The sequence below is a fragment of the Staurois parvus genome, unplaced genomic scaffold (assembly GCF_062004578.1).
Source record: "Staurois parvus isolate SC_StPar_1 unplaced genomic scaffold, SC_StPar_1.0 ptg000574l, whole genome shotgun sequence".
Classification (NCBI taxonomy): Eukaryota; Metazoa; Chordata; class Amphibia; order Anura; family Ranidae; genus Staurois; species Staurois parvus.
The window spans coordinates 2,438,021-2,464,540 of record NW_028318370.1 but is presented as its reverse complement, the minus strand read 5'-3'; the positions used below and the strand labels follow the sequence as shown (position 1 = coordinate 2,464,540).

Genomic DNA, 26,520 nt, shown 5'->3' with positions numbered 1-26,520 from the left:
GGTACCTTTTTCATAGGCTTTTTTGAGTTTGGGCAAGGACACAGGGGCCCCATGATACCCTATTGCCCGGGGGCCCCATGAGTTGTCAGTCCGCCCCTGCTCTGGATATTAAGGACCAGGTCACACCACAACTTCTGCGTTCCAGATGCGTTTCTGCATGCGCAGTTTTGATGCGTTCCAGTGCATTTTTCACCTCTTTTTTTTCTTCGGTTCAATGGAGGACATGTGCGTTCCCGTGAATTTTGCGTTCCATACAGAAAAAAATGCAACATGTTCTACTTTTGTTGACTGCACTGGAACTCACTGTGCTGGTGTGAACTAGGACCATTAGAATCCATGTTAAACTCACTGGACTGCATCTGGTGTGAGTTCATGCAATTAGGTGCTGTGTATGCGAAATGAGATCATGTCAGCCTATCATTTCTAGATTGTGTCATAGTATGCCAGGGGCGGACTGACCATTCAAGCACTCGGGCACTGCCCGATGGCCCGGGATCAGTAGGGGGCCCTATGAGATTCCCCTGGTACCTTTCATTGGCTTTTTCATAGGCTTTTTTGGGTGTGGGCAAGGACACAGGGGCCCCATGATCCCCGATTGCCCAGGGGCCCCATGAGTTGTAAGTCCACCCCTGTAGTATGCTATATAAGTCAGGCTTCAGGCAACATATTCTTTGGCTCTGATGAAGAGGAGTTTCCCCTTGAAACGCGTTAACCATATTGGACCTTGATGGATTCTTCCCATGCTCTTGTTGATCTGGTGGTTGTGGCTTTAGATTCACTGATATGTTTGTCAGCTCAATCTGTTCATGAGTATATTATTTGCTTTTATCCATTAAAGTGGTTGTGAAGGCTAAAGATTTTTTACCTTCATGCATTCTATGCAAGGGCGTCCCTAGGGTTGGTGTCACCCGGCTCGGTAACACTTGGTGTCACCCCTACGACGATCCCTGCAGAATGGATTGGATCTGCGAATTGAGCATGATGAATCAGAGTGCGATCCATTGTGCTCCCCAATCCGCAGATCCGATCCATTTTACGGGGATTGTCTGCTTACAACCTATACGGGGTTAACTGATCTTTCAACACCGGTCCGGTCTGCACATGCTCAGATGGAGGAAGTTCCTGCTATCGTGGCCACATTTTCTGGTTACAGACAAGTCCCGGATCTTGCACAGTCTTACCTAGATCAGTTAACCCCGTATAGGTTGCAAGCCGAGTATATTATTTGCTTTTATCCATTAAATCTGCGGATTGAGCATAATGGATCGGAGTCCGATCCATTATGCTCCCCAATCCACAGATCCGATCCATCCTGCGGGGATCGTCGGCTTGCTTTTAAACTTTCCTTTTTGTGGAGCCGTGCGATAGGTGTCACCTGCTGTGGCCCGCGCACCGCCAACACCCGCCTAGGGACACCACTGATTCTATGCATGAAGGTAAGAAACCTTCTGTGTGTTGCTCCCCCATGCAGCCCCCTCTAATACTCACCTGAGCCCCCTCTCGATCCATCAATGTGCACTGGAGCCTCGGCTGTCCTGGATCTCGCTCTCCTCATTGGCCAAGACACAGCAGTGGGAGCCATTGGCTCTCACTGCTGTCAATCTCAGCCAGTGAGCCAATGAGGTGAGAGTGGGGACTGGACCAAGCCACAGCTCTATGTGCCTTATGGATTTAAAGAGTGGGGCTCGGGAGCGACTTGCACTGGGGGCACTGGTCAAGGGGGAGGAGCCAGGAGTGCTGACGGGGGGACCCGAGAAGAAGAGGATTGGGGTTGCTCTGTACAAAACCACTGCACAGAACAGGTACGTATGACATGTTTGTTAAAAAAAAAAAAGAACCTTTAATATCTCTTTAATGAATAATGTATGAAGGTAGTGCGCTAGGCTGGTGCACCCTCTTGTTTTATAGTGCTGCATATGAAGGGATAGCCACAGTCCTAAGAGGGTGGCAAAGCATGCTGACGCCATAGTCACAAGCTGGAAGAGTGGAAACCTATCAGTCTCAGAGTATCAAATTTGAGCACAGGAAGTCATTTCTATTGCGTCTGGTGTGGACCAGCCCTAAAGGCACAAAAAACCCAAATAACTACACAAAAAAACCCCAAAAAACCCACAAATATTTTTTGTTTTCTGACACTTTCATTTTACTTTTTTCTTGTGACAAAAACATAAAACAACATATTTAAGTGTTCTTGCATGGCAAGACCACTTCCTGTTATCTCACATATATATTCTTATTATTATAGCCAAATATACCACCCCAACTCCTCCCACAGTTTTTACACTACATAGACAGTAATATACGGAAACGTGCGGATTGTTCCCGATTGGTGTGCTATTACTTTGTGGAACGTTTCACCGAATGGTTCACGAAATATCGGCATTTTGGTGGTGAAATTGGTCCCATAGGAATGAATGGCGGAATGTTCAAAACTAAAGTGGGAGCTGACAAAAGCTAGAGTGTGAGCTGAAAAATCAGGACATGATATCTAAACTGCCATCACTCCCTCATTTTCAAGCCCACCTTCACAAATCTTATATCAAAACGTTCAGCTATCCCTGTTGCCACTGAAAATGTCCACGGCTAAGCCATAGTCCTGATAGTTTTCACAATATGACCATTTGTTTTCAACTCACGTTGCCCATTGACATTCATTGAAACTCCACTCTAGCCACCTGAAATTTGAAGGGCAATTTCTAAACTGCGACTGTGCCTTTATTTTTATTATTTCAGAGACATACTATGCATCAAAATGTAGGTCTGGCTCTTGTGATTCTCACAATACAAAGCTCTTCAGTGTAGGATTTATAATTTTTAAACTACAACCGTTTGAAGATGGCAACCGCCAGTGAAGTGAGCAAGTTGGAGCAGTTTGTTTTTAACCGCTCTTCTCTGCTGTAGAGTGAGTTGCCATAGGAACCCAGGTGTGTGAGCAGGCAGCAGAGTGACAAAAGCTAGAGTGTGAGCTGAAAAATTAGGACATGATTTCTAAACTGCCACCACTCCCTCATTTTCAAGCCCTAGACTACTGGTGGAGGCAAGAACACTTCACACAATTTCCCCAGGAATTGTAGCTTTTCTAGTTTAAGAAGCAATGTGAAAAGTTTTTTTCAAAGGTATATATATTTTTTTCAGGTAGAAAATGGCGAAATGTAAGTCTCGCTGTATCAAAATCTACAGTTTCACTGAAATCTCCAGCCAGGATTAGGATGATACGTATCTTTTCGCATAATCTCAATGCATTGATCAGGGAATGATCAATTAAAATAAATAGTGTAGCGCTAATAATACTATCAAATTACGTGTTAAAATGCACAAACTCTATATACATCCCCTACATATATATATCCAAGGTGATAAATCAATACATAAATAATAAAATAGTTGTTGCATACGTGAATTCCCTCACGGGGAATATTTAGTGAAAAAAGTGACAAACACATTCCTATTTGCACATTGTGAAACAATATGTATACTGGTACACAAAATTAGTGAACAAATAATCAATTCAAAAAGTCCAAAATGATATAATAATAGTAATACGATAATTGTGGTGATCCTCACACTTCACTCTTCATGCAAGAATATATAATGTGCCATATACGTGGTACACATGTGCCAATCCTTTACCAGCCAAAATACCCCCTCACCTCCTTCATTAGACCCTACAGGGTCAACACGCTTTGAGGATCAAGTGATCCTATCAGAATGGGTCCCTCTCAGGCTTTTCCCTCACGTCTCCAGCCTCCAACAGACTAACAGCCAGCTCCTCACAGGATCATGATAAGACACAAACAGAGACCCTCCATAGTGCAACCGGTTTTTATTGCATCAAATTTAAAACGACAATAAGTATTACACTCACATTTGCCCACGAGTTTTCCAGATTTTTACAAGGGACCCTGATGAAGTCACGAGGTGGGCGTGGCGCAATGCGTCAGTACGTGGGGAGGAGCTTCCGGTGACGTCATTTCTGGCGTGGGGGCCATATTGGATCACCCTGTTGAGTATACCCATGCAGTACACCCATAGCATGTGGTAAAAATCTGGAAAACTCGTGGGCAAATGTGAGTGTAATACTTATTGTCGTTATTGTCAATAAAAAGCGGTTGCACTATGGAGGGTCTCTGTTTGTGTCTTATCATGATCCTGTGAGGAGCTGGCTGTTAGTCTGTTGGAGGCTGGAGACGTGAGGGGAAAGCCTGAGAGGGACCCATTCTGATAGGATCACATGATCCTCAAAGCGTGTTGACCCTGTAGGGTCTAATGAAGGAGGTGAGGGGGTATTTTGGCTGGTAAAGGATTGGCACGTGTGTACCACGTATACGGCACATTATATATTCTTGCATGAAGAGTGAAGTGTGAGGATCACCACAATTATCGTATTACTATTATTATATCATTTTGGACTTTTTGAATTGATTATTTGTTCACTAATTTTGTGTACCAGTATATATATTGTTTCACAATGTGCAAATAGGAGTGTGTTTGTCAATTTTTTCACTAAATATTCCCCGTGAGGGACATCACGTATGACACAACTATTTTATTATTTATGTATTGATTTATCACCTTGGATATATATATGTAAGGGATGTATATAGAGTTTGTGCATTTTAACACGCAATTTGATAGTATTATTAGCGCTACACTATTTATTTTAATTGATCATTCACTTACTTGGGTATAAGTTTGGTGTCGGCAGCTTTTGAAGGATAGGATTCCATTTAAGCGCAGGAGGTTGTTTTTGGAATTGATCAGCGAAACCTTCTTATCAGCTAAGTGGACCTTTATCAGCAGATTATTTTTGTTACTTTACATTAACATCATTTTTTCTGTACTTTATTAACTTCCACCTCTGTCTCTCATCTGTAGGTTGTCATTACCCCTCTAATCATCACAGTGTCCTGATCAATAGGGTAACTGATTTTTACCTTCCTGGTCACCATAGAGCTGCCCCTGGTTATCGGATGGCAGTGTAGGATCTCAGTTACAATGTATCGCTTCCATCATCCTCCACTGCACACAGGTGGTCAGACGGAGCCGATACAGAGCAGACCGGCCAGACGTGGCATTCTGCTTAATGATGAAAAGACGGCATACAGCAAACACCAACCATGGCCACTGAGGAGAAGGTAAGAGTCTCTTATAACGGTATATAACAGTGTTTTCATTTGTACGACCATTTTCTAGCATTTTCGATTACTTTCAACCAGCTTTCTTTGCAAAAATGATCAAACAGGTCAGGGCACCCTACCATTAACAATATAAGAATGTTGGTAGGTCACCTTGGTCCATTCAGTTGATTCTGCTGAAAAGTGGTGAAGATTGCAAGAAAATCTCAAAAAAGTACAGGCAGCCTAATTAAGTAAAAATTGGTATTCTTGAAGTATAACTAAAGGCTAAACTTTTTTTCTTCAATTTTAGTGGAGAGGGGTTAGAACCACTGTCAGGTTTTCTCTTTCTGTCTTTGACGCCCTGTTCGGGAGATTCACTTTCTCTAATTGTACTGAACACCAATATTGCCAGAAATAGAGTGGAAATCTTCCAGTGGGGACACGTCCTCTGGTGACAACTGTTTAAGGGGTGATTTCCTTCATATTGAAAAGATTTTCAGTTGTGGAGGATAGGGAGTGAGTTGTAGAGGGTAGGGGGTCAGTTACGGAGAATGGAAGAACAATTGAGAAAGACAGGAGGTGAGTTATGGAGCATGGAGGGACAGTTGAGCAGGTTAGGGGGTGAGTTATTGAGAATGGAGGGACAACCTAGGAGGATAGGAGGTGAGTTATGGTGAATGGAGGGACAGCTGAGGAGGTTTGGGGGTGAGTTATGGAGAATGAAGTGACAGTTGAGGAGGATAGGAGGTGAGTTGTGGAGAATAGAGGGACAGTTGAGGAGGATAGGAGGTGAGTTATGGAGAACAGTGGGACAGTTGTAGAGGGCAGTGGGACAGTTGTGGAGGATAGGGGGTCAGTTATGGGGGGCAGAGAGATAGCTGTGGAAGATAGGGGGTCCATTGTGGAATTCAGAGGACCAGTTGTGGAGTCTAGGAGGTGAGCTTTGAAGGACAGAAGGACAGTTGTGCAAGATAAAGGGACAGCTGTGGAGGATAGAAGGACAACTGTAGAGGATGGAAAGGCAGCAGTGATGGAGGATAAGGACACAGAATAATTGGGGTCAAAACAGCCTACACTCTGGAAAAAAAATGCAATAAAAGTAGCCTATTAGTTTGCCAAACAATTTGAATTCACTTTGTTGAACTCAGACCTTTACAAGTAGGATTGTGATAGGTTCCTATTACTCCACTCAAGAATCTGCTTTTAGAATATATCTGAAGCCTTTTTAAATTTTGGATAGAGTAGGAGAGGGTTAAAACCACTGACTTTTTTTTCCCATCTTTATACTGGGGAGATTTCCCTTCAGTGTCTGTCCTTCAGGGAAATCTCCCTATTGAGACACAGATGTCCTTCTTTCCTCTACAACTGATCCTTTTTCTAATACAGGCATTCCTTCAGAACATTCCCTCTACCTTTCACAAATGTCTTTTCATCTTGCCAACCCTCACTATATTCTTCATACTTTTACTCTACCTTTCACAGTTCTTCCTATTTCTTACACAACTTTCCCTATGGCCTCCAAAAATCCCCCTCTATATTGCTCTACTTTTACCATCCAAAAAGATCTCCACAACTTTTCCACTACTGATCCCCTCTCCTCCCCTGGGACTCCACAACTCTTCCACTGCCTTCCACAACAGACTGCCTATACTTCACAACTATCGCTCTGTCCTCCATAACTCACCCACTGTTGTTCACAACTGACTCCACATCTCTTTCTCTGCCTTCCACAATCGCCCCCGTTTTCAGCAACCATTCCTTTTTCCTCCATACATCACCTTCTATCCTCCAAACTATCTCTCTGCCTTCCACAACCGATCTTCTGTTTTTCCCAACTGTCCATCTTTCCTCCACAACTGGTCCCCTATCCTCCAAAACTATAATACTTCCCTCCACAAATGACCTCCTATCCTCCACAATTGAACTTACAGTCATGGCCGAAATTGTTGGCACCCTTGATATTTTTCCTGAAAATCAAGTATTTCACACAAAAAAGGTATTGCATTAACACATGTTTTGCTATACACATGTTTATTCCCTTTGTATGTATTGGAACAAATATAAAACAGAGGCAGAAAAGCAAATATGACATAATGTCACACAAAACCCCAAAAATGGGCTGGACAAAAGTATTGGCACCCTTAACTTAATATTTGGTTGCACACCCTTTGGAAAACATAACTGAAATCAGTCGCTTCCTATAACCATCAATAAGCTTCTGACACCTCTCACCCGGAATTTTGGACCACTCTTCCTTTGCAAACAGCTCCAGGTCTCTCTTATTGGAAGGACACCTTTTCCCAACAGCAATTTTAAGATCTCTCCACAGGTGTTCAATGGGATTTAGATCTGGGCTCATTGCTGGCCACTTCAGAACTCTCCAGCGCTTCTTTGCCATCCATTTCTGAGTGCTTTTTGACGTATGTTTGGGGTCATTGTCCTGCTGGAAGACCCAGGATCTTGGACGCAAACCCAGCTTTCTGACACTGGGCCCTACAGTGCGACCCAAAATCCTTTGGTAATCCTCAGATTTCATGATGCCTTGCACACAGTCAAGGCACCCAGTGCCAGAGGCAGCAAAACAACCCCAAAACATCATTGAACCTCCACCATATTTTACCGTAGGTACTGTGTTTTGTTCTTTGTAGGCCTCATTCCGTTTTCGGTAAACAGTAGAATGATGTGCTTTACCGAAAAGCTCTATCTTGGTCTCATCTGTCCACAAGACGTTTTCCCAGAAGGCTTTTGGCTTACTCAAGTACATTTTGGCAAACTGTAGTCTTGCTTTTTTATGTCTCTGTGTCAGCAGTGGGGTCCTCCTGGGTCTCCTGCCATAGCGTTTCATTTCATTTAAATGTCGACGGATAGTTCGCGCTGACACTGATGCTCCCTGAGCCTGCAGGACAGCTTGAATGTCTTTGGAACATGTTTGGGGCTGCTTATCCACCATCCGGACTATTCTGCGTTGCAATCTTTCATCAATTTTCCTCATCCGTCCACGACCAGGGAGATTAGCTACAGTGCCATGGGTTGCAAACTTCTTGATAATGTTGCGCACTGTGGACAAAGGCAAATCTAGTTCTCTGGAGATGGACTTGTAACCTTGAGATTGTTGATATTTTGCCACAATTTTGGTTCTCAGGTCCTCAGACAGTTCTCGTCTCCTCTTTCTGTTGTCCATGCTTAGTGTGGCACAGACAGACACACAATGCAAAGGTTAAGTGAACGTCTCTCCTTTTTATCTGCTTTCAGGTGTGATTTCTATATTGCCCACACCTGTTACTTGCCCCAGGTGAGTTTACAGGAGCATCACATGCTTGTAACATTCTTATTTATCCGCAGTTGTGAAAGGGTGCCAATACTTTTGTCCAGCCCATTTTTGGAGGTTTGTGTGACATTATGTCGAATTTGCTTTCTTTCCTCCCTTTTTTTGTTTTGTCCCAATACACACAAAGGGAATAAACATGTGTATAGCAAAACATGTGTTAATGCAATACGTTTCGTGAGAAATACATGATTTCCTGGAGAAATATCAAGGGTGTCAACAATTTCGGCCATGACTGTATATTCTCCATAATGACCCCTCTGCTCGCTATAACTCACTCCCTGTCCTCCACAACTGTCTGCTTCTTCCCTCCACAACTGACCCCACCTCGTCCTTTTCAACTGACCTTCTGCTCTCCCCAACTGACCACCTATCCTCCACCATGATTCCTCGGCCTTCCATAACTCACCCCTGTCCTTCACTGTGCCTCTTCCCTCCACAACTGAGCCTTTATCTTGTACAGCCATACCTTCACAACTTTCTCCTAACTTTAACACTGTCTCTAAACCTTGTCCACTCCCACTACATCCTTTACAACTTTCTTTCTACCCTTCACAATTCTCCTTTTATCTTGCACAACTTTCTGTATAGCTTCCAAAAATCTCTCTCTATCCTCTACAGCTCTACCTGTACCATCCAAAAGATCTCCCTCTATCCTGCACAGCAGTTCCTCTACCAAACTGCCCATCTACCCTCCAAAATCTCTTTTCCAAGACTTAATGTTTACCTTTTCACAGCTCTCCTTGTATCCCTTAAATTTGTCCTATGGTCCACAATTTACCCTCTGTCCTCTGCGTTGGTTTTATTATCCTCAACAACTCTTCCTTTATCTTCCACAACGTTTGCTCTATCCTTCAATGCTGCTGCTCTAATTTACACAGCTGCCACTTTATCCTGCTCAGTTGTTCCTTTGTCCTCCACAGCTGTCTCTCTGGCCTTTAAAACTCTACCTCTGTCTTTTACAACTGTTCCTATATCCTTCACAACTATCTCTCTGTAGCACTACCCCCGTAAGAGTTGCTGAAGTTTGGGTCCCCCTATAGTCTTGCACAACCAGGCAACACAAATTTTCCACACAGACTTGCTTCCAGGAGACAGTAACCAGACCTTGAGCTTGTTTTTTGGATTCTATTAGGGGAATTTACACTTGGATGGGGTAAGGGGTGTATGGGATGCCCAAATAAATGGCAACAGAGGACAAACTTCCTGGAACTGTATACAAGTCTCTTTACAGCAAAAAATCCTCTTCTGGAGAGCTAGCCAGTATTTCCTGCTGTACTGACCAAGACCTGAGATACTCCTCTATTCAGCAGTTCTTGGTGAATCCCTGGGCAGGGGATCCAGTGTCTGTCACTTTAAGGGTAAGGCAGTGTTGGGTAGCAGCTAAACCAGTTTCCCACCAGAGTGCTCCTTCCCCTCACTGGCCCAGGGGGTGCCGGTCTACTCACTCAGTCCTCCTCCTATGAGCTGCTGGGTCGATGGCTGATCTCAGGCTGTAAGGGACCGCCTGGCGGTACCACTAGCACTCCACTGAATAGACGTCCCCAGCGCACGGAATCTAAGTCCCAGAGTGCTTGTTCACCAGGGCCCCTGATGGTGTGGATGGACTTGGAGCACCCCGAGACCAGGTCGTGGCTACTGGGTACGTCCGTCAGTGGTAGTGGTATGCGTCGAGGGCTCCCACGGGAAAGAGTCTGATATGAGGAGGTCTGAAGACCCCACTGCGAGGGATGGATGGATGGATGAGCAAGGTCAGACAGGCCGGGTCAGTAACAGAGAGGACGGTAAGGTACAAGGCAGCGGGCAGAGAATAGTCGGGTCACACGCCAGGTCAGCAACAGCAGGTCAGATCCAATAGGGGGCATCCAGGAGAGAGGTCAGGCAAAGCAAGGGTCAGGACAGGAGAATAAGCAAGGTCAGGTACAATCCGGGTCAAAAACTTACAGGGCACAGGTTCGCAGGATACAGGATGCAGGTAAGACCAGAAGGCACTGAATGACAGCTCAGGGCCATTTAAATATCCCGCCCTGCGCTGCCATTGGTGCCCAGCGGGCGGCCGTGGCTTCTACTGCGTATGCGCGAACTCGAACGCCGCGGCCGGCCCGGACCTAGTGCCCGTGTCCTTGCACCGGGCGGCGCTCCGAGCCTGCGCCGGGACCATCACTGCGGGGATCGTGGAGATCCCTGACACAGGCCTTCTGCTGGGCTGCTCCTTCCCTGCTGCGTAGGTGGCCCTTTTTATGGCAGATAAGGTCCTAAATTTTCCTCCTTTCCAGCTCCTATGCCTATGTGAGCCCTTTCCCATCTGGGCCCCCTTTCAGGCTCCTGCTCTCTAGCCTTTCACTTCTCCATCTTCTACCTGAACTCTCCTGCTGCTGAGCAGGCTCTCTCACTCATAAGGGCTGCCCTGGCCCCATGCCAAGCCTCCTGTTGGGGATTGGCCAGGATCCTTTGAGACTACAGACAAGTCACTCCTCACTCCCTCCCACTGCTTCTGGAATCTTTTCCAAAATTCTAGAGCAGAGGGAAGTTCCAGAGAACTTTTCTGCAGTTTCTCATCCCTGACCTGAATTTGATTTCCTTCTTACTAGTACAGGATGCTGCTCAGCCTCTAACAATTGGACTTTAGCTCCCCCTAGCTATCTAGGAGGGTGTTACATCTCTATCATCTACAAGTGTCTCTCTACCCTCTACAGCTCTCTACCTTCCACAACTGTCTCCCTATGCTCTACAACTCTGTAGCTTTTATTCTTCACAGCTGTAACTCTAGATATGATAGAACCCCAATAGCACTTTGGTTTGGAGGACAGTGAAGATGGCGATTAATTTTTTTCCTCCATGCTCTTTTCTTTTTTTCAGGCTCCAGAAGAAGCCCCTCCAACAGGCAGCCTGGAAATAGTGTCGGTGTCAGAAGAGGAAGTCCCGGTCGTAGATATTGCCTTCTCCTACTTCCGATTTTTCCTGTCAAAAACAAAAGTAGATCCAGGACAAAACAAATCTGGTATGTCCAACAGTAAAGAGGTTTGAATTGAACGTTTCATTGAAAATAGAACCCCCGTATTTTTTTTTTTAATCTGCAGTGTAAAAACACCGTAGGTCTGATGAGGTGTATGGCACGTTAAAGCATTGTTGCACTATTGCTAAAGTTGTATTCCAGATGTGGCCTTTTTTTGCATTGTTCAATCATTGAGTTAACTGTTTTCTTTTGCAAGTGGATGTAAACCCTTACAAATACCCAGTGAGGTGCCTGTTCTCAGGTGATACACAGAGATTAAACAAATCCTACTACAGAGTTGTACCTTTTTATCTATAGCCGTATTTTCTCCACATCCATTCAAAGTTCAGAATTTACACAGGATCTCTCAGCTCTGAAAAACAGAGGGTGGAGAGCTGAGTTACTCTCAGCGAGGAGAGACTGACTAGAGGGAAGGGACACACACCCCTTCACCTAGCATAAAGAGCTGAGGCTGTCAATCACAGACTGTGTGCTGGAGCTCCCTCCCCTGTCACTTACCCAAATGACACTTAGTGCTAATAATTGAGACAAGTACACACTATAGAGGGATAGGCTTTGTTCATGTTTCATGTCTGAGATTTACAACCACTTTAAACATTAGATCTGCCACTTGAATGGATTCCCAGATGTAATAAACAGGTTTATTGCTAATGAAATCAAAAAAGGAATGATGCAGAGAAAAGAATTAAACTCCTACGATTGGCCGAGGCAGAGATTGTGATGTCATCTGCCTCAGCCAGTCAAGGGAAGCTTTGTATTAATGCAGATAATACAAAGCTGTCTATGAAGACATGCTGGTAGGTGAATTGGCTCCTGTCCAAATTGTCCCTAGTATGTGTATGTATGAATGTGAGTTAGGGACCTTAGATTGTACACCCCTTGAGGGTTAGGGACCTTAGATTGTACACCCCTTGAGGGTTAGGGACCTTAGATTGTACACCCCTTGAGGGTTAGGGACCTTAGATTGTACACCCCTTGAGGGTTAGGGACCTTAGATTGTACGCCCCTTGAGGGTTAGGGACCTTAGATTGTACACCCCTTGAGGGTTAGGGACCTTAGATTGTACACCCCTTGAGGGTTAGGGACCTTAGATTGTACGCCCCTTGAGGGTTAGGGACCTTAGATTGTACGCCCCTTGAGGGTTAGGGACCTTAGATTGTACGCCCCTTGAGGGTTAGGGACCTTAGATTGTACGCCCCTTGAGGGTTAGGGACTGATGTGAATGTACAATATATATGTAAAGTATAAAAATATGTAAATGCATAAATTGATGGCGCTATATAAGTACCTGAAATAAATAAATAAATAAATTAATGGCTGAGCAGAACTAAGCTTGAGGGCCGGTTCACACTAAAGTAACGCAGTCCAAATGCATTCCGGATGCGTTTCCGCATGTGCGTTTTTGATGTGTGATGCGTTCCGACGCATTTTTTAGGCATTCCAGTTCATTTTTTCCCCTCTATTTTTCTTCATTTTAAATAGGGGCATGTGCATTCCAGTGCGTTTTTGCGCGTTCTGGTGCATTTTTTTAATATGTTTTACCACATTCCAGTACAGTTCTGTGCAGAAAAAATGCAGACTGTTCTACTTTTTTTCTGCAACTGGAACGCACTGGAACTGCAAGCACTGATGTGAACAATGACATTAACAACCATATACACTACTTTCTGTGCGTTTTTGGGATGCAGAAAAAAGCGCACTGAAATGCATGCAGTGTGAACCGGCTCTGACTCAGTTTTGTCCCGGGGCATGGGAGGGGAAGTTCTGGTCCCACAGCCGGAACACAGCACTGTATACTGTAGGCAGCTGAGGCTACATGCAGGACATGCGCCAGGTGAGTGCACCTGTTAGTGTAGGAAATGGCTCCTTTGGGCCTGCTTGGCCAAAACAAATTAGGTAAAGTGACGGTAAATTTGGAGATCAGCTTGAAGATATATGTGAGCACAGCGCTCGCATTTCACTAGGCTGCCCTAACCACATATGCCACAAGAAAAGAAGCCCCCAACCCTTTTTTGGAATCACGCCTGAATCGCTCATGTGGTTTAGCGTGCATGAAATCGCGCCGCGATTGCCAGTGCCTGGGGGTGGTATTATGTCTTCTGAAATTCCTCTGCAGGTTTCTCTCACATTCCCCACTCGCTGTGAACAAAGCATTCATGCAATTCATATCTGTTAACTCAATGCACAGTGTGAATGGGGCTAGGTTCACTTCTATGCAGGTTGCAGTTGATGCGTTTTTGAACACGTGTTTTGATGCGTTTTTCGTTTGGCTAATAGGAAAGTATGACAGTCCTGTTCATGTAGTGTGACTTTCATGCAATTTTGATGCAACTTTACACTCTCTGGCACTCAAGTAGAATCAAAGCTGCATCAGAGTAGTGCAGGAACCTTTATATGTCCAAAGATGCGTTTTATGTTGGATAACAGGAAAGTATGACAGCTATGTTCATGTTCTGCAACATTGATGCCACTTTGATGCCACTTTACACTCTCTGGCACTCAAGTAGCATCAAAAGAGCATTAAGTTGCTTCAAAGTAGTGCAGGAACCTTTATGTGTCCAAAGTCGCATTTTGTTGGCTAATAGGAACGTTTGACAGTTGTGTTCATGTAGTGTGACTTTCATGCAATTTTGATGCGACTTTGATGCAACTTTACACTTTCTGGCACTCAAGTAGCATCAAAGCTGCATCAGAGTAGTGCAGGAACTTTTATATGTCCAAAGATGCGTTTTATGTTGGCTAACAGGAAAGTATGACAGCTCTGTTCATGTTCTGCAACTTTGATGCCACTTTACACTCTCTGACACTCAAGTAGCATCAAAGTAGCACTAAGTTGCTTCAAAGTAGTGCAGGAACCTTTATGTGTCCAAAGTCGCATTTTGTTGGCTAATAGGAACGTATGACAGTTGTGTTCATGTAGTGTGACTTTCATGCAATTTTGATGCGACTTTGATGCGACTTTACACTCTCTGGCACTCAAGTAGCATCAAAGCCACATTAAAGTAGTGCAGGAACTTTTATCTGTCTAAAGTTGCACTTTTTTGGCTAATATGAAAGTATGACAGCTCTGTTCATGTAGTGTGACTTTCATGTAATTTTGATGCGACCTTAAACTCTATGGCATTTAAGTAGCATCAAAGCTGCGTCAAAGTAGCGCAGGAACCTTTATGTGTCCAAAGTCACATTGTTTTTGGCTAATATGAAAGCATGACAGTTGTGTTCATGTAGTGTGACTTTCATGTAATTTTGATGCAACTTTGATGTAACTTTACACTCTCTGGCACTCAAGTAGCATCAAAGCTGCGTCAAAGTAGTGCAGAAACCTTTATGTGTCCAAAGTCGCATTTATTTTGGCTAATAGGAAAGTATGACAGTTCTGTTTTTGTTAGTGCAACTTTGATGCCACTTTGATGCAACTTTACACTCTGTGGCACTCACGTAGCATAAAAGTAGTATGAAGCTGCTTCAAAGTAGTGCAGGAACCTTTATGTGCCCAAAGTCGCATTTATTTTGGCTATATAAATCCTGTATAATAATAATAATAATAATAATAATAATAATAGGAAAGTACGATAGTTGTGTTCATGTAGTGTGACTTTGATGCGACTTTACACTCCCTGGCATCAAGTAGCATCAAAGCCGCTTTAAAGTAATGCAGGAACCTTTATGTGCCCAAAGTCGCATTTATTTTGGCTATATAAATCCTGTATAATAATAATAATAGGAAAGTATGATAGTTGTGTTCATGTAGTGTGACTTTGATGCAACTTTACACTCCCTGGCATCAAGTAGCATCAAAGCCGCATTAAAGTAGTGCAGGAACCTTTATTTGTCCAAAGTTGCATTTTATTGGCTAATAGGAAAGTATGAGAGTCCTGTTCATGTAGTGTGACTTTCATGTAATTTTGATGCAACTTTACACTTTCTGGCACTCAAGTAGCATCAAAGCTGCGTCAAAGTAGCGCAGGAACCTTTATGTGTCCAAAGTTGCATTTTTTTGGGCTAATTATTATTATTATTATTATACAGGATTTATATAGCGCCAACAGTTTGCTCAGCGCTTTACAAAATGAAGGTAGACATTACAGTTACATTACAATTTGGTACAAGAGGAAACAGAGGGTCCTGCTTACAATCTAGGAGGAACACGTTTCTTTGGACACATAAATGTTCCTGCACTACTTTGATGCGACTTTGATGCTACCTGAGTGTCACGAGAGAGTATAGTCGCATCAAAGTCGCACTACATGAACAGAACTGTCATACTTTCCTATTAGCCAAAAAAAATAAAATAAAGCAATATGCATCAAGAATGCAACACTTATGTTTTTTGGTGTAGGTCCATTGAGGTCTATTACATGCAAACTGCAATCTAGGTAGGTAAAGTTGATCCAGGGAATATCCGATTGCCTCTCGGGGGATCAGGAAGGAATTTTTTCCCCTGCAGGAGCAAATTGGATCATGCTTTGCTGGGTTTGTTTGCCTTCCTCTGGATCAACTGTGGGTGTAGGATTATAACTTTTTTTTTTTTTAATGGTTGAACTGGATGGACTTTTGTCTTTTTTCAGCCAGAATAACTATGTAACTATGTAATCTGCTGTGGGACAAAAATGCACAGAACGCACAGATGTGAATAGATCAGGGGCGGACTGACCATTTGGAAACTTGGGCACTGCCCGAGGGCCCAGGGTCAGTAGGGGGCCGCATGAGATGCCCCTGGTACCTTTTTCATAGGCTTTTTTGAGTTTGGGCAAGGACACAGGGGCCCCATGATCCCCTATTGCCCGGGGGCCCCATGAGTTGTCAGTCCGTCCCTGGAATAGATCCATAGGAAACCATGTTAAATGTACTGTAGTGTGTTTCTGCAAAGCACAAAACGCACTAAAAAATGCATAGATGTGAGTCAAGGCTAAAGGATAATTGATCTAGGGGAGAAAATGCTGCTCCAGCCTCCCTCCAGTGCTTCTCAGCATCAGGACCAGGGGCGGACTGACCATTTGGAAACGTGGGCACTGAGGGCCCGGGGTCAGTAGAGGGGCCCCATGAGATGCCCCTGGTACCTTTTTCATAGGCTTTTTTGAGTTTGAGCAAGGACACAGGAGCCCCATGATCCCCTATTGCCCAGGGGCCCCATGAGTTGTCAGTCCGCCCCTGATCAGGACTGAGGGCTATTGAGAGGAGTACAGAGGCAGGGCGCTGTGATGTTTTCATGAAGCCATGTACACCCTGATTGCCCCTCCCATCAGTTATGATCTCCCTGCATTGCCGGAAGTAGCTCACGTGTCTGCAGGACATTGTCAAAGCCGTGCTTACTGTACAGTACAGTGCCATAGTGTACTGTACAGAGCCCAGGATGCCCGGAAGCAAGAGGAAAAGCATTGGTGATGTGGGGGGGACTGCTAGGAAGCGCAAAGCAATAACCATGGGAACAAAAGTGAAAATAATTGAGAAAATGGACCGAGGTGAAAATATGGTAGACGTTGCTCGTTCTTATAACATGAATCGTTCAAGCATTGGCACAATTCTAAAGAACAAGGCCAAGATCATGGACCGTGTGAAGTCTGCTGTGCCTGTGAAGTCAACAATAATATCCAAAAAGCGTGGTAAAGTGATAGAGGAGATGGAGAAACTTCTTGGTGTGTGGATGCAGGATCAACATCAGCGTCGAGTCCCACTCAGCTTAATGTTTATTCAAGAAAAAGCTAAAAACCTGTTTGAAGACTTGAAGGAAAAATGGGGTGAACAGTGTGCATCTTTTACTGGCAGCCATGGAGGGTTTTACAGATTCAAGGCTAGAGCCAACCTTCAGAACGTAAAAGTAAGTGGTGAGGCTGAGAGTGCAGATACCATTGTTGCCCATGAATTTCCAACAACACTTAGAGAAATTATTGATGAAGGTGCTTATTTACCCCAACAGGTTTTTAACGTCGATGAGAGAGGACTGTACTGGAAGAGGATGCCAGAACGAAGTTACATCAGTAAAGAGGAGAAGGTGATGCCAGGCTTCAAAACAGCAAAGGACAGACTTACTCTGTTTTTTGGTGGCAATGCTTCCGGTGATATGAAACTAAAGCCTCTCTTACCATTCAGAGAACCCAAGATCCCTCAAAACCATAGCCAAGGGCTGTCTACCTGTTGTGTGGAAGAGTAACTCCAAAGCCTAGGTTACACAGGCTGTTTTCCAGAACTGTTTTTTCCACCACTTTATCCCAGAGATAAGAGAAATGTTGTTTGGAGAAAAATATCCCATTCAACATTCTATTGCTGCTTGACAATGCACCAGGTCACCCCCAATTCATGGATGACTTTCATCCCAACGTCAAAGTAGTGCATCAGCCACCGAATACTACAGCGCTCATCCAACCTATGGACCAAGGAGTTATTGCGACTTTCAAGAAATATTATTTACGTCACACTTTTCGTCAGTCAATGAAAGCTATTGATGAAACAGGAACAACCTTGCGACATTACATTATTACATTACATTGAGTTTATATAGCGCCAAAGGGTTTGCTCAGCGCTGTACAATAGAGGGGGGGACAATACATGAAACATTACAGCAACTACAAACAGCACACGAGGGGTTATAGGGCCCTACTCTTTCGAGCTTACAATCTAGGAGGGAGGGGGTAGTGGTACAGGAGGAAGTGGCTGTGGGGGATGGAGTGGTAGGAGGAATGAAGGAGAGCAGCAGTTAGGTGAGGGTGGGGTAGGCTTCCCTGAAGAGGTGGGTTTTCAGGGAGCGCCTGAAGGTGAGGAGGGAAGGTGACAGTCTGATGGATTGGGGTAGTGAGTTCCAGAGGATGGGGGAGGACCTGGAGAAGTCTTGCAGACGTGCGTGTGAGTAGGAGACCAGGGAGCAAGATAGAAGGAGGTCCTGTGAAGAGCGAAGGGTACGGGTAGGGTGGTACTTGGGAATCAGGTTGGTGAGGTAGTTAGGGGCAGTGTTGTGAATGGCTTTGTAGGTCAGAGTGAGTAGTTTGAATTTGATGCGTTGGGCGATAGGGAGCCAGTGGAGGGAGAGGCAGAGGGGGGTGGCAGAGGTGGAGCGGGTGGTGAGGTGGATGAGTCTAGCCGCTGAGTTGAGGATGGTCTGAAGCGGGGAGAGCCTGCACTGGGGTAGGCCGGTGAGGAGGGAGTTGCAGTAGTCAAGGCGTGAGATAATCAGGGAGTGCACAAGTAGTTTAGTGGTGTCTGGGGTAAGGAAGGAGCGTATTTTGGCGATATTGCGGAGGTGGAGTCTGCATGTGTTTGTGAGTGATTTGACATGAGGTTGGAAGGAGAGGTTAGAGTCCAGAATGACTCCAAGGACTTTGGCTTGCGGGGCGGGATTGATGGTGGTGATGTTAGTAGTGATGGATAGGATGGGGGGGGGGGGCGCGGGCAGGAGGGAAGACGAGAAGCTCAGTTTTGGAGAGGTTGAGTTTGAGGAAATGGAGCGACATCCAGTCAGAGATGTCGTTTAGGAGGTGAGTGATGCGGGCGGAGAAAGTGGAGGTGAGGTGAGGGGTGGAGAGGTAAATTTGAGTGTCATCAGCATAGAGATGGTAGTTGAAGCCGTGGGAGTGTATGAGTTTGCCAAGGGAGGAGGTGTAGATGGAGAAGAGAAGGGGTCCAAGGACAGAGCCCTGGGGGACCCCAACAGAGAGGGGGAGTGAGGGGGAGGTGGCACCATTGTAGGTGACACTGAAGGAGCGTCGGGATAGGTACGAGGAGAACCAGGAGAGAGCGGTGTCTCTGATGCCAAGGGAGAGTAGTTTATTAAGGAGGAGGGGGTGGTCAACTGTGTCGAAGGCCGCGGAGAGGTCCAGGAGGAGGAGGACAGAGTAGTCGCCTTTGGCTTTGGCGGTTAGTAGGTCGTTGGTGATTTTGAGGAGGGCGGTTTCGGTGGAGTGTAGGGGACGGAAGCCGGACTGTAGTGGATCAAGGAGGTTGTTGTCAGTTAGGTGGGCGCTTAGGCGGTTGTAGACTAAGCGCTCCAGGAGTTTGGAAGTGAGTGGCAGCAGGGAGATGGGTCTGAGGTTGTTTGGGTCAGAGGGGTCCAGGGAGGGCTTTTTGAGTATGGGGGTGATGTGCGCATGCTTTAGGGGGGAGGGGAATACGCCGGTAGAGAGGGAGAGATTAAAGATGTGGGTGAGGGAGCAGATGAGGGAAGAGGGGGGTGACTGGAGGAGTCACGGTAAGCGGGGTCTTGGGTGTGGAGGGGGGCAGTGCGGTTGCGAGGTCAGAGGAGGGAAGAGATGAGGGGGAGATAGGGGGGGGGAGGCTAGACGGGGAGGTAGATTGTGAGTTGACTATGTCCTGACGGATTGCATCAATTTTGTTGTGGAAATGAGTGGCAATTTCGTGGGTGGTGAGTGAGGTACTGAGTGGAGGAGGGGGGGGGAGGGCAGGGAGTTGAAGGTGGAGAAGAGTCGGCGAGGGCAGGAGGAGAGGGTGTTAATCAGGTTTACGAAGTAAGCCTGCTTGGCGGCGTGGAGGGAGGAGGTGTAAGTGAGGAAGGCAGATTTGTAGAGGGAGAATGAACGGGGGGACCTGGTTTTGCGCCATAGTCTCTCTAGCGCGTGACTGCGACGTTTGAGGCATTTAGTGTGGTCGTTCTGCCAGGGTTGGAGCGGTCTGGGTTTGATGTAGCGTGTGGTTAGGGGTGCCAGAGAGTCTAGGGTAGCTGATAGTGAGTCGTTGTACGTGTTAGTGGCTAGGTCAGGACAAGACAGTGGAAGGATGCTGTCGTGTAAGCGGTCAGCAGCTGAGTGGAGGGGGGCTGGGTTCAGGTTGCGGAGGTTGCGGCTGGTGATGGTTTGGCGCTCTGGGGGGGGGGGAGTTAGGGGAAGGGGAGATGGAGAACGTGAGGAGGTGGTGGTCGTAGAGAGGGAAGGGGGTGTTAGAGAACTGGTTGAGGGTACAGAGGTGGGAGAAGACGAGGTCCAGGGTGTTCCCAATGATGTGGGTGGAGGATTGAGTGTGCTGTGTGAGCACGAAGGAGGAGGTTAGGTGGAGGAGTTGGGAAGTAGCCAGTTTTGGAAGGGCTATAGCATCTACAAGGCCATTAAAAACATCAACTTTGCTTCGCGTGATGTCTTGGCTGTCACCATGAATGGGGTTTGGAAGAACCTTTGCCCGCAGTTTGTTCATGAAGTTCATGGACTTGAGAAGATGGGTAAGGAGTTCAAAGAGGTCTTAAGCAACTTGGTGACCCTTAGCACGAAGCTGGAGCTAGAACTGCAAGAGGACGACTTCATTGAACTCCTTGCTGTGTAACATGAGGAGCTTACTAATGAGGACCTGATGGAATTAGAGGCCCAGCGAAAAGATGAAAAGAGAGCCAAGAGGAAGATGTAACTGAAGAACCAAAGAGATTCACAACACAGGAAATGGCAAGGGGATTTTCTTTACTTGAAGAGGCACGGTTAGTTTTTGAGGCACAGGACCCCAACGTAGAACAATACACAAAGGTTGGAACAGCCATTCAGAATGCCATCCAGTGCTACACAGTCATCTATGATGAGAAAAAAAGAGCTACTACTCAGACATCATTGGATCATTTTTTCCAGAGGGTAGACAGAATTGAATCCATCAAAAAAGTTGTCTCATCAACATCAGGTGTGAGTGAAATTCCGTCTTGCCCTCCATCTTCTATTGCTGAAGATCCTTCAGCTCCGTCAACATCAGGTGTGGGCCAAATTCCATCTTGCCCTCCTTCTCCTATTGCTGATGATCCTTCAGCTCTGTCAACATCAGGTGTGGGCCAAATTCCATCTTGCCCTCCATCTCCTATTGCTGATAATCCTTCAGCTCTGTCAACATCAGGTGTGGGCCAAATTCCATCTTGCCCTCCATCTCCTACTGCTGATGATTCTTCAGCTCCGTCAACATCAGGTGTGGGCCAAATTCCATCTTGCCCTCCATCTCCTATTGCTGATGATTCTTCAGCTCCGTCAACATCAGGTGTGGGCCAAATTCCATCTTGCCCTCCATCTCCTATTGCTGATGATCCTTCAGCTCTGTCAACATCAGGTGTGGGCCAAATTCCATCTTGCCCTCCATCTCCTATTGCTGATGATCCTTCAGCTCCAATAACATCAGGTGTGGGCCAAATTCCATCTTGCCCTCCGTCTCCTATTGCTGATGATCCTTCAGCTCTGTCAACATCAGGTGTGGGCCAAATTCCATCTTGCCCTCCATCTCCTATTGCTGATGATCCTTCAGCTCCATTAACATCAGGTGTGGGCCAAATTCCATCTTGCCCTTCATCTCCTATTGATGATCCTTCAGCTGCATCATCTCCCACCTACTCTCCCTCCTCCAGTTAGTAACTCTCTTCCAGTATATGCCAGTTGTGGTACTGTACTGTACTTTACCACCATTTTAAGGAAACTGTAAAAGTAAAAATAGTTTATTTACAGTATTTGTGTTTGTTTTTTTTTTTTATGCTTTACATTGTATATTTGTGTCAAAGGTGTATAAGACTCACTTTGTTGAACTTACGAACAAATCCGATTTACAAACGTTCTCTCAGAACGGAACTCGTTCTTAAGTCGGGGACTTACTGTATACGTGATTTTGCAGTTCCAGGTAGGGGGCACGTGAGCGGCCTACCTGCAGCGTCATTCGCAGCCTCGGCTGTTAATCACCGGGTCCCAGTCGGTGATTACTTGTCGGCACCCAGTGATTACTGAGTATCTCAGATGGGGGAGAGACCTGTATGTAAACAGTATAGATCTCTCCCCTGTCAGCTCCTGCACATTGCTATGTATGGCTCTGCATACAAAGCAATACAGTGTGCTAACAGTTTACTGGGAAAAAGCACACAGTTAACCCTTTGATCGCCCCAGATGTTAAACCCTTCCTGCTCAGTGCCATTAGTAGTACAATGTCAGTGCTTTTTATTAGTACTGATCACTGTAGTTCTCCCAGAACGGAACTCATTCGTAAGTCGGGGACTTACTGTATACGTGATTTTGCAGTTCCAGGTAGGGGGCACGCGAGTGCCCTACCTGCAGCGCCATTCGCAGCCTCGGCTTTCAATCACCGGGTCCCAGTTGGTGATTACTCGCTGGCACCCGGTGATTACTGAGTATCTCAGATGGGGGAGAGACCTGTATGTAAACAGTATAGATCTCTCCCCTGTCAGCTCCTGCACATTGCTATGTATGGCTCTGCATACAAAGCAATACAGTGTGCTAACAGTTTACTGAGAAAAAGCACACAGTTAACCCTTTGATCGCCCCAGATGTTAAACCCTTCCTGCTCAGTGCCATTAGTAGTACAATGTCAGTGCTTTTCATTAGTACTGATCACTGTAGTGGTGTAACTGGGGATGTCAGATAAGTCGCTAACAAATAAAAAAAAAATTCAAGTATCTATACCGCCATTTTTAAATGCTATAACTTTAATGTAAACCAATTAATTTACACGTATTTTGCAAAGACATGTAGCAGAATACATTTTGGCCTAAATTTATGACGAAATTAGATTTTTAAAATGTTTTTACTGGATATGTTTTATAGCAAAAACTCAAAAATATTGTTTTTTTCTCAAAATTGTCAGTCTTTTTTTATTTATAGCACAAAAAATAGCATAAAAAATAAAAAATGCACAGGTGATCAAATACCACCAAAAGAAAGCTCTATTTGTGGGAAGAAAAGCATGTACATTTCATTTGGGTGTAGCACTGCATGACCGTGCAATTGCCAGTTAAAGTAACGCAGCGCCGTATCACAAAAAATGGCCTGGTCAGGAAGGGGGGTAAATCCTCTGGAGGGGAATTGGTTAAACTTCAGCTTTCATAAGCTCAGTTGTAGGCTAGTCCTCTTTAAATGCGTCTAAAAGACATTGGCAGCCCAGAACTTTCTGACAACTTCCTCCCAAAATAGTTTACTACTTAAGTAAGGAGATGAAACGATCCTTCCTCCGTCCTGCGAGATAAGACGATGGTTATAAATACAGCTCGTGTTTTTATTTTGGTTTGGGGAATTGAGTGCTAGGCCTAAATTACTTGCCATTAATTTTCCAGCTGCCAAGTTTTATTGTCCTGTAATCTGGAGGGCTTGAATATGCAGATGTTCATTTGCTTATACGTGTAATTTTGCCAGAGGGAGAGAGAACGGCTGACTTCTGTATCCCTCCCCATCTGTCCTGCCAACTCCTCTTCATAATTATTGAAGAAAACGGCACCGAAACAGGCAGTTACCGTTCAGCAAAGCTTGCACTTGTCTACAATGAATGGGTCAGTCTTAGGTCTTTATAGCAAAATAAATAGCTTCTACTGGTTTAAAGAGCCACTCTGCCCCGAATATGATATGTTGGGTTTATGAAGTTGCTGGCAAACTGAAAAATTCAAAATATGGCTGGAGTTATGTAGACATTCCTCCAGATTATTGAGTTCAGGTAATTCCAGTGAAGCTACAGCGTAAAGACAATTGTACTTTTCCACACTTGTTGCCTTTTTCTGTTCAGCATAAGACACTAGTCTAATCTACATACAAACTGCTTGCAAAGAAATTCCCGAGCCCCTGGAATCACTGTGTACAAGGATGAAAAGAGCTACACTATATTGCCAAACGTATTGGGCCAGCCCTCCAAATCATTGGATTCAGGTGTTCATCCCCTAGGCATGCAGACTGCTTCTACAAACATTTGTGAAAGAATGGGTCGCTCTCAGGAGCTCAGTGATTCCAAGCGTGGTCCTGTGATAGGTTGTCACCTGTGCAATAAGTCCATCCGTGACATTTCCTGGCTACTAAATATTCCATGATCAACTGTTAGTGGGATTATAACAAAGTGGAAGCAACTGGGAACAACAGCAACTCGGAATTGGTGTCAGTGGGAGGAATAGTGCCCCATCATTGGTGTCAGTGGGAGGAATAGCGCCCCGTCATTAGTGTCAGTGGGAGGAATAGCGCCCCATCATTAGTGTCAGTGGGAGGAGTCGTGCCCCATCACTGGTGCCAGTGGGAGGAATAGTGCCCCATCATTAGTGTCAGTGGGAGGAGTCGTGCCCCATCACTGGTGCCAGTGGGAGGAATAGCGCCCCATCATTAGTGTCAGTGGGAGGAATAGTGCCCCATATTTGGTGCCAGAGGGAGGAATAGTGCCCCATCATTGGTGTCAGTGGGAGGAATAGTGCCCCATCATTGGTGTCAGTGGGAGGAATAGTGCCCCATCATTGGTGTCAGTGGGAGGAATAGTGCCCCATCATTGGTGTCAGTGGGGGGAATCATGCCCCATCACTGGTGCCAGTGGGAGGAATAGCGCCCCATCATTAGTGTCAGTGGGAGGAATAGTGCCCCATCTTTCGTGTCAGTGGGAGGAATAGTGCCCCATCATTGGTGTCAGTGGGAGGAATAGTGCCCCATCATTGGTGTCAGTGGGAGGAATAGTGCCCCCTCATTGGTGTCAGTGACACCAGTGAGGGGGCACTATTCCTCCCACACTGACACTAATGATGGGACACTATTCCTCCCACTGACACCAATTATACTTACATTGCTGTGCTGACCCCTGCTCCAGCCGGGGCTCCCTCCTTCAGGCACAGACACTTACCCATCAGCTGTCTTCCTTCTCCAGCTGCTCTCCTCCTCTTCACCGGCTCCAGCTGCTCCCTCACTCGATCTTCAATCTTCGCGCTGCCGCTCAGCTCCTTCTCTCCAAGCTTTGCCTCCTCGCCTGTGATTGGCCGCCTGTGTGCCTTTTCTGAACTACAGATCTGGCGGCCAATCACCAGCAAGGGGGCGGAGCTTGCAGAGGGAGGGATAGGTTGCCCAGTGACCCCAGGGGTGTGGCTAGATTTGAGGGGCGGCTTGTCATCCCACCCACGTCGCGATCAAGATCCAGGAAGATGAAGACACCGGACGGACACCCTCTGCACCACTCCTCCAGCAGCGCCTTGTGGACCGGATCGACGTGGGACACGGAGTCGCGGACACATGTAAGACACAGCAGCCCCTGTCCCTTTCCCACGGAATTGTCCCTTCCATGGGAAAGGGGGGGGGGCGGCACTGCTGCCGTGACGCCCCCCCCCCCCCCCCGAAAAGTGCCGCTCTATGCAAATGCCTTGTTTGCCCCGTGGCAAATACGCCCCTGGCTGGAAGTATGGACACTTCCGGAAAAGTGGTGACATGTAGCTCTGCCCAGTTAGAGAGAATCTTCCAAAGTGCGGGGAAATCTCCTCTTAGACAGTTGTCTCTAGAACAAGTGGCCTCATTGGAAGATTTCCCTTTACCTTTTGTTGGAAACTCTAAACCTGTGGATATCCCCTCATTTTCTGTATCAGTGACAATGGTCAACAGAGGGGTGAATCTCCAGAAAGCAATAAGCACTTGACAGAGGGTCTAACATTTTCCTATACCATTCAAAATGAAAAAAAAAATTGTTTTGCCTAGAGGTACACTTTACATTATTATCCTGTCACACAGAAGTACCCTCCATATTTGTATAGTCTGTTGTAACCTTGGTACAGCCATACTGGTATACTTTCACCCCTAGCAAAAGACTGGACTGGGGAGGGGAAGACATTTGCTCCAATGATAATTGTAAGAAAATGTGCTGGGCTAGAGGCTCTGAGTTGGAATACAGCCAGGGATTTATTTACCACAAGGCAAACAAGGCTCTTGCCTAAGGTGGAATTTTTCAGGGGGGCAGCACCTCCCCCCCAGAAGAAGGGATGAAAGAAGGGACACGCGCACCATGGGAACCAAGTGGGATCTGAGACAGGCTGCGGGCTGCTTAATGGTGTATGTAGAGCCTGGCACTCATTCCAGTGGATGTCTGGAGATAAAGATGAGTGTCTTTCTCTATGGCCGAAGGGGGTGGGGGGTTGGTAGTGGAAGGCAGGGGTGTTGTTCTTCAATTTCAGGCTTTCTCCAGGAGAGGGGCAAGGGGGGGGAAGGGTTGGTGTTGGTCAGTGTCTGTGTGGGCTAACGATTTTTGTGTTGCTTAGGGCAGCACAAAACCTAAATACACCAATGAATACAGCACCACTCAAACATTGATCAGACCACAAAAGCTGAGGGCCACAAAGGAAACATATACAGTAGGTAGACAAAGCTGCCACTGATACA

At 45.8% G+C, this 26,520-nt stretch overlaps 1 protein-coding gene across 1 annotated transcript in view; it reads left to right on the top strand.

The window, feature by feature from the left end:
• The first annotated feature begins 4,895 nt into the window (after positions 1-4,895).
• Positions 4,896-26,520, top strand: part of TMPRSS3 (transmembrane serine protease 3) — a 128,371-nt gene continuing 106,746 nt past the window's right edge. Inside the window, exons 1-2 of the mRNA XM_089691901.1 lie at positions 4,896-5,135; positions 11,302-11,443. Of these exons, the coding sequence (XP_089548027.1) occupies positions 5,118-5,135; positions 11,302-11,443 (160 nt within the window). The 5' untranslated portion in view covers positions 4,896-5,117. The remainder of the gene's footprint in view (positions 5,136-11,301; positions 11,444-26,520) is intronic.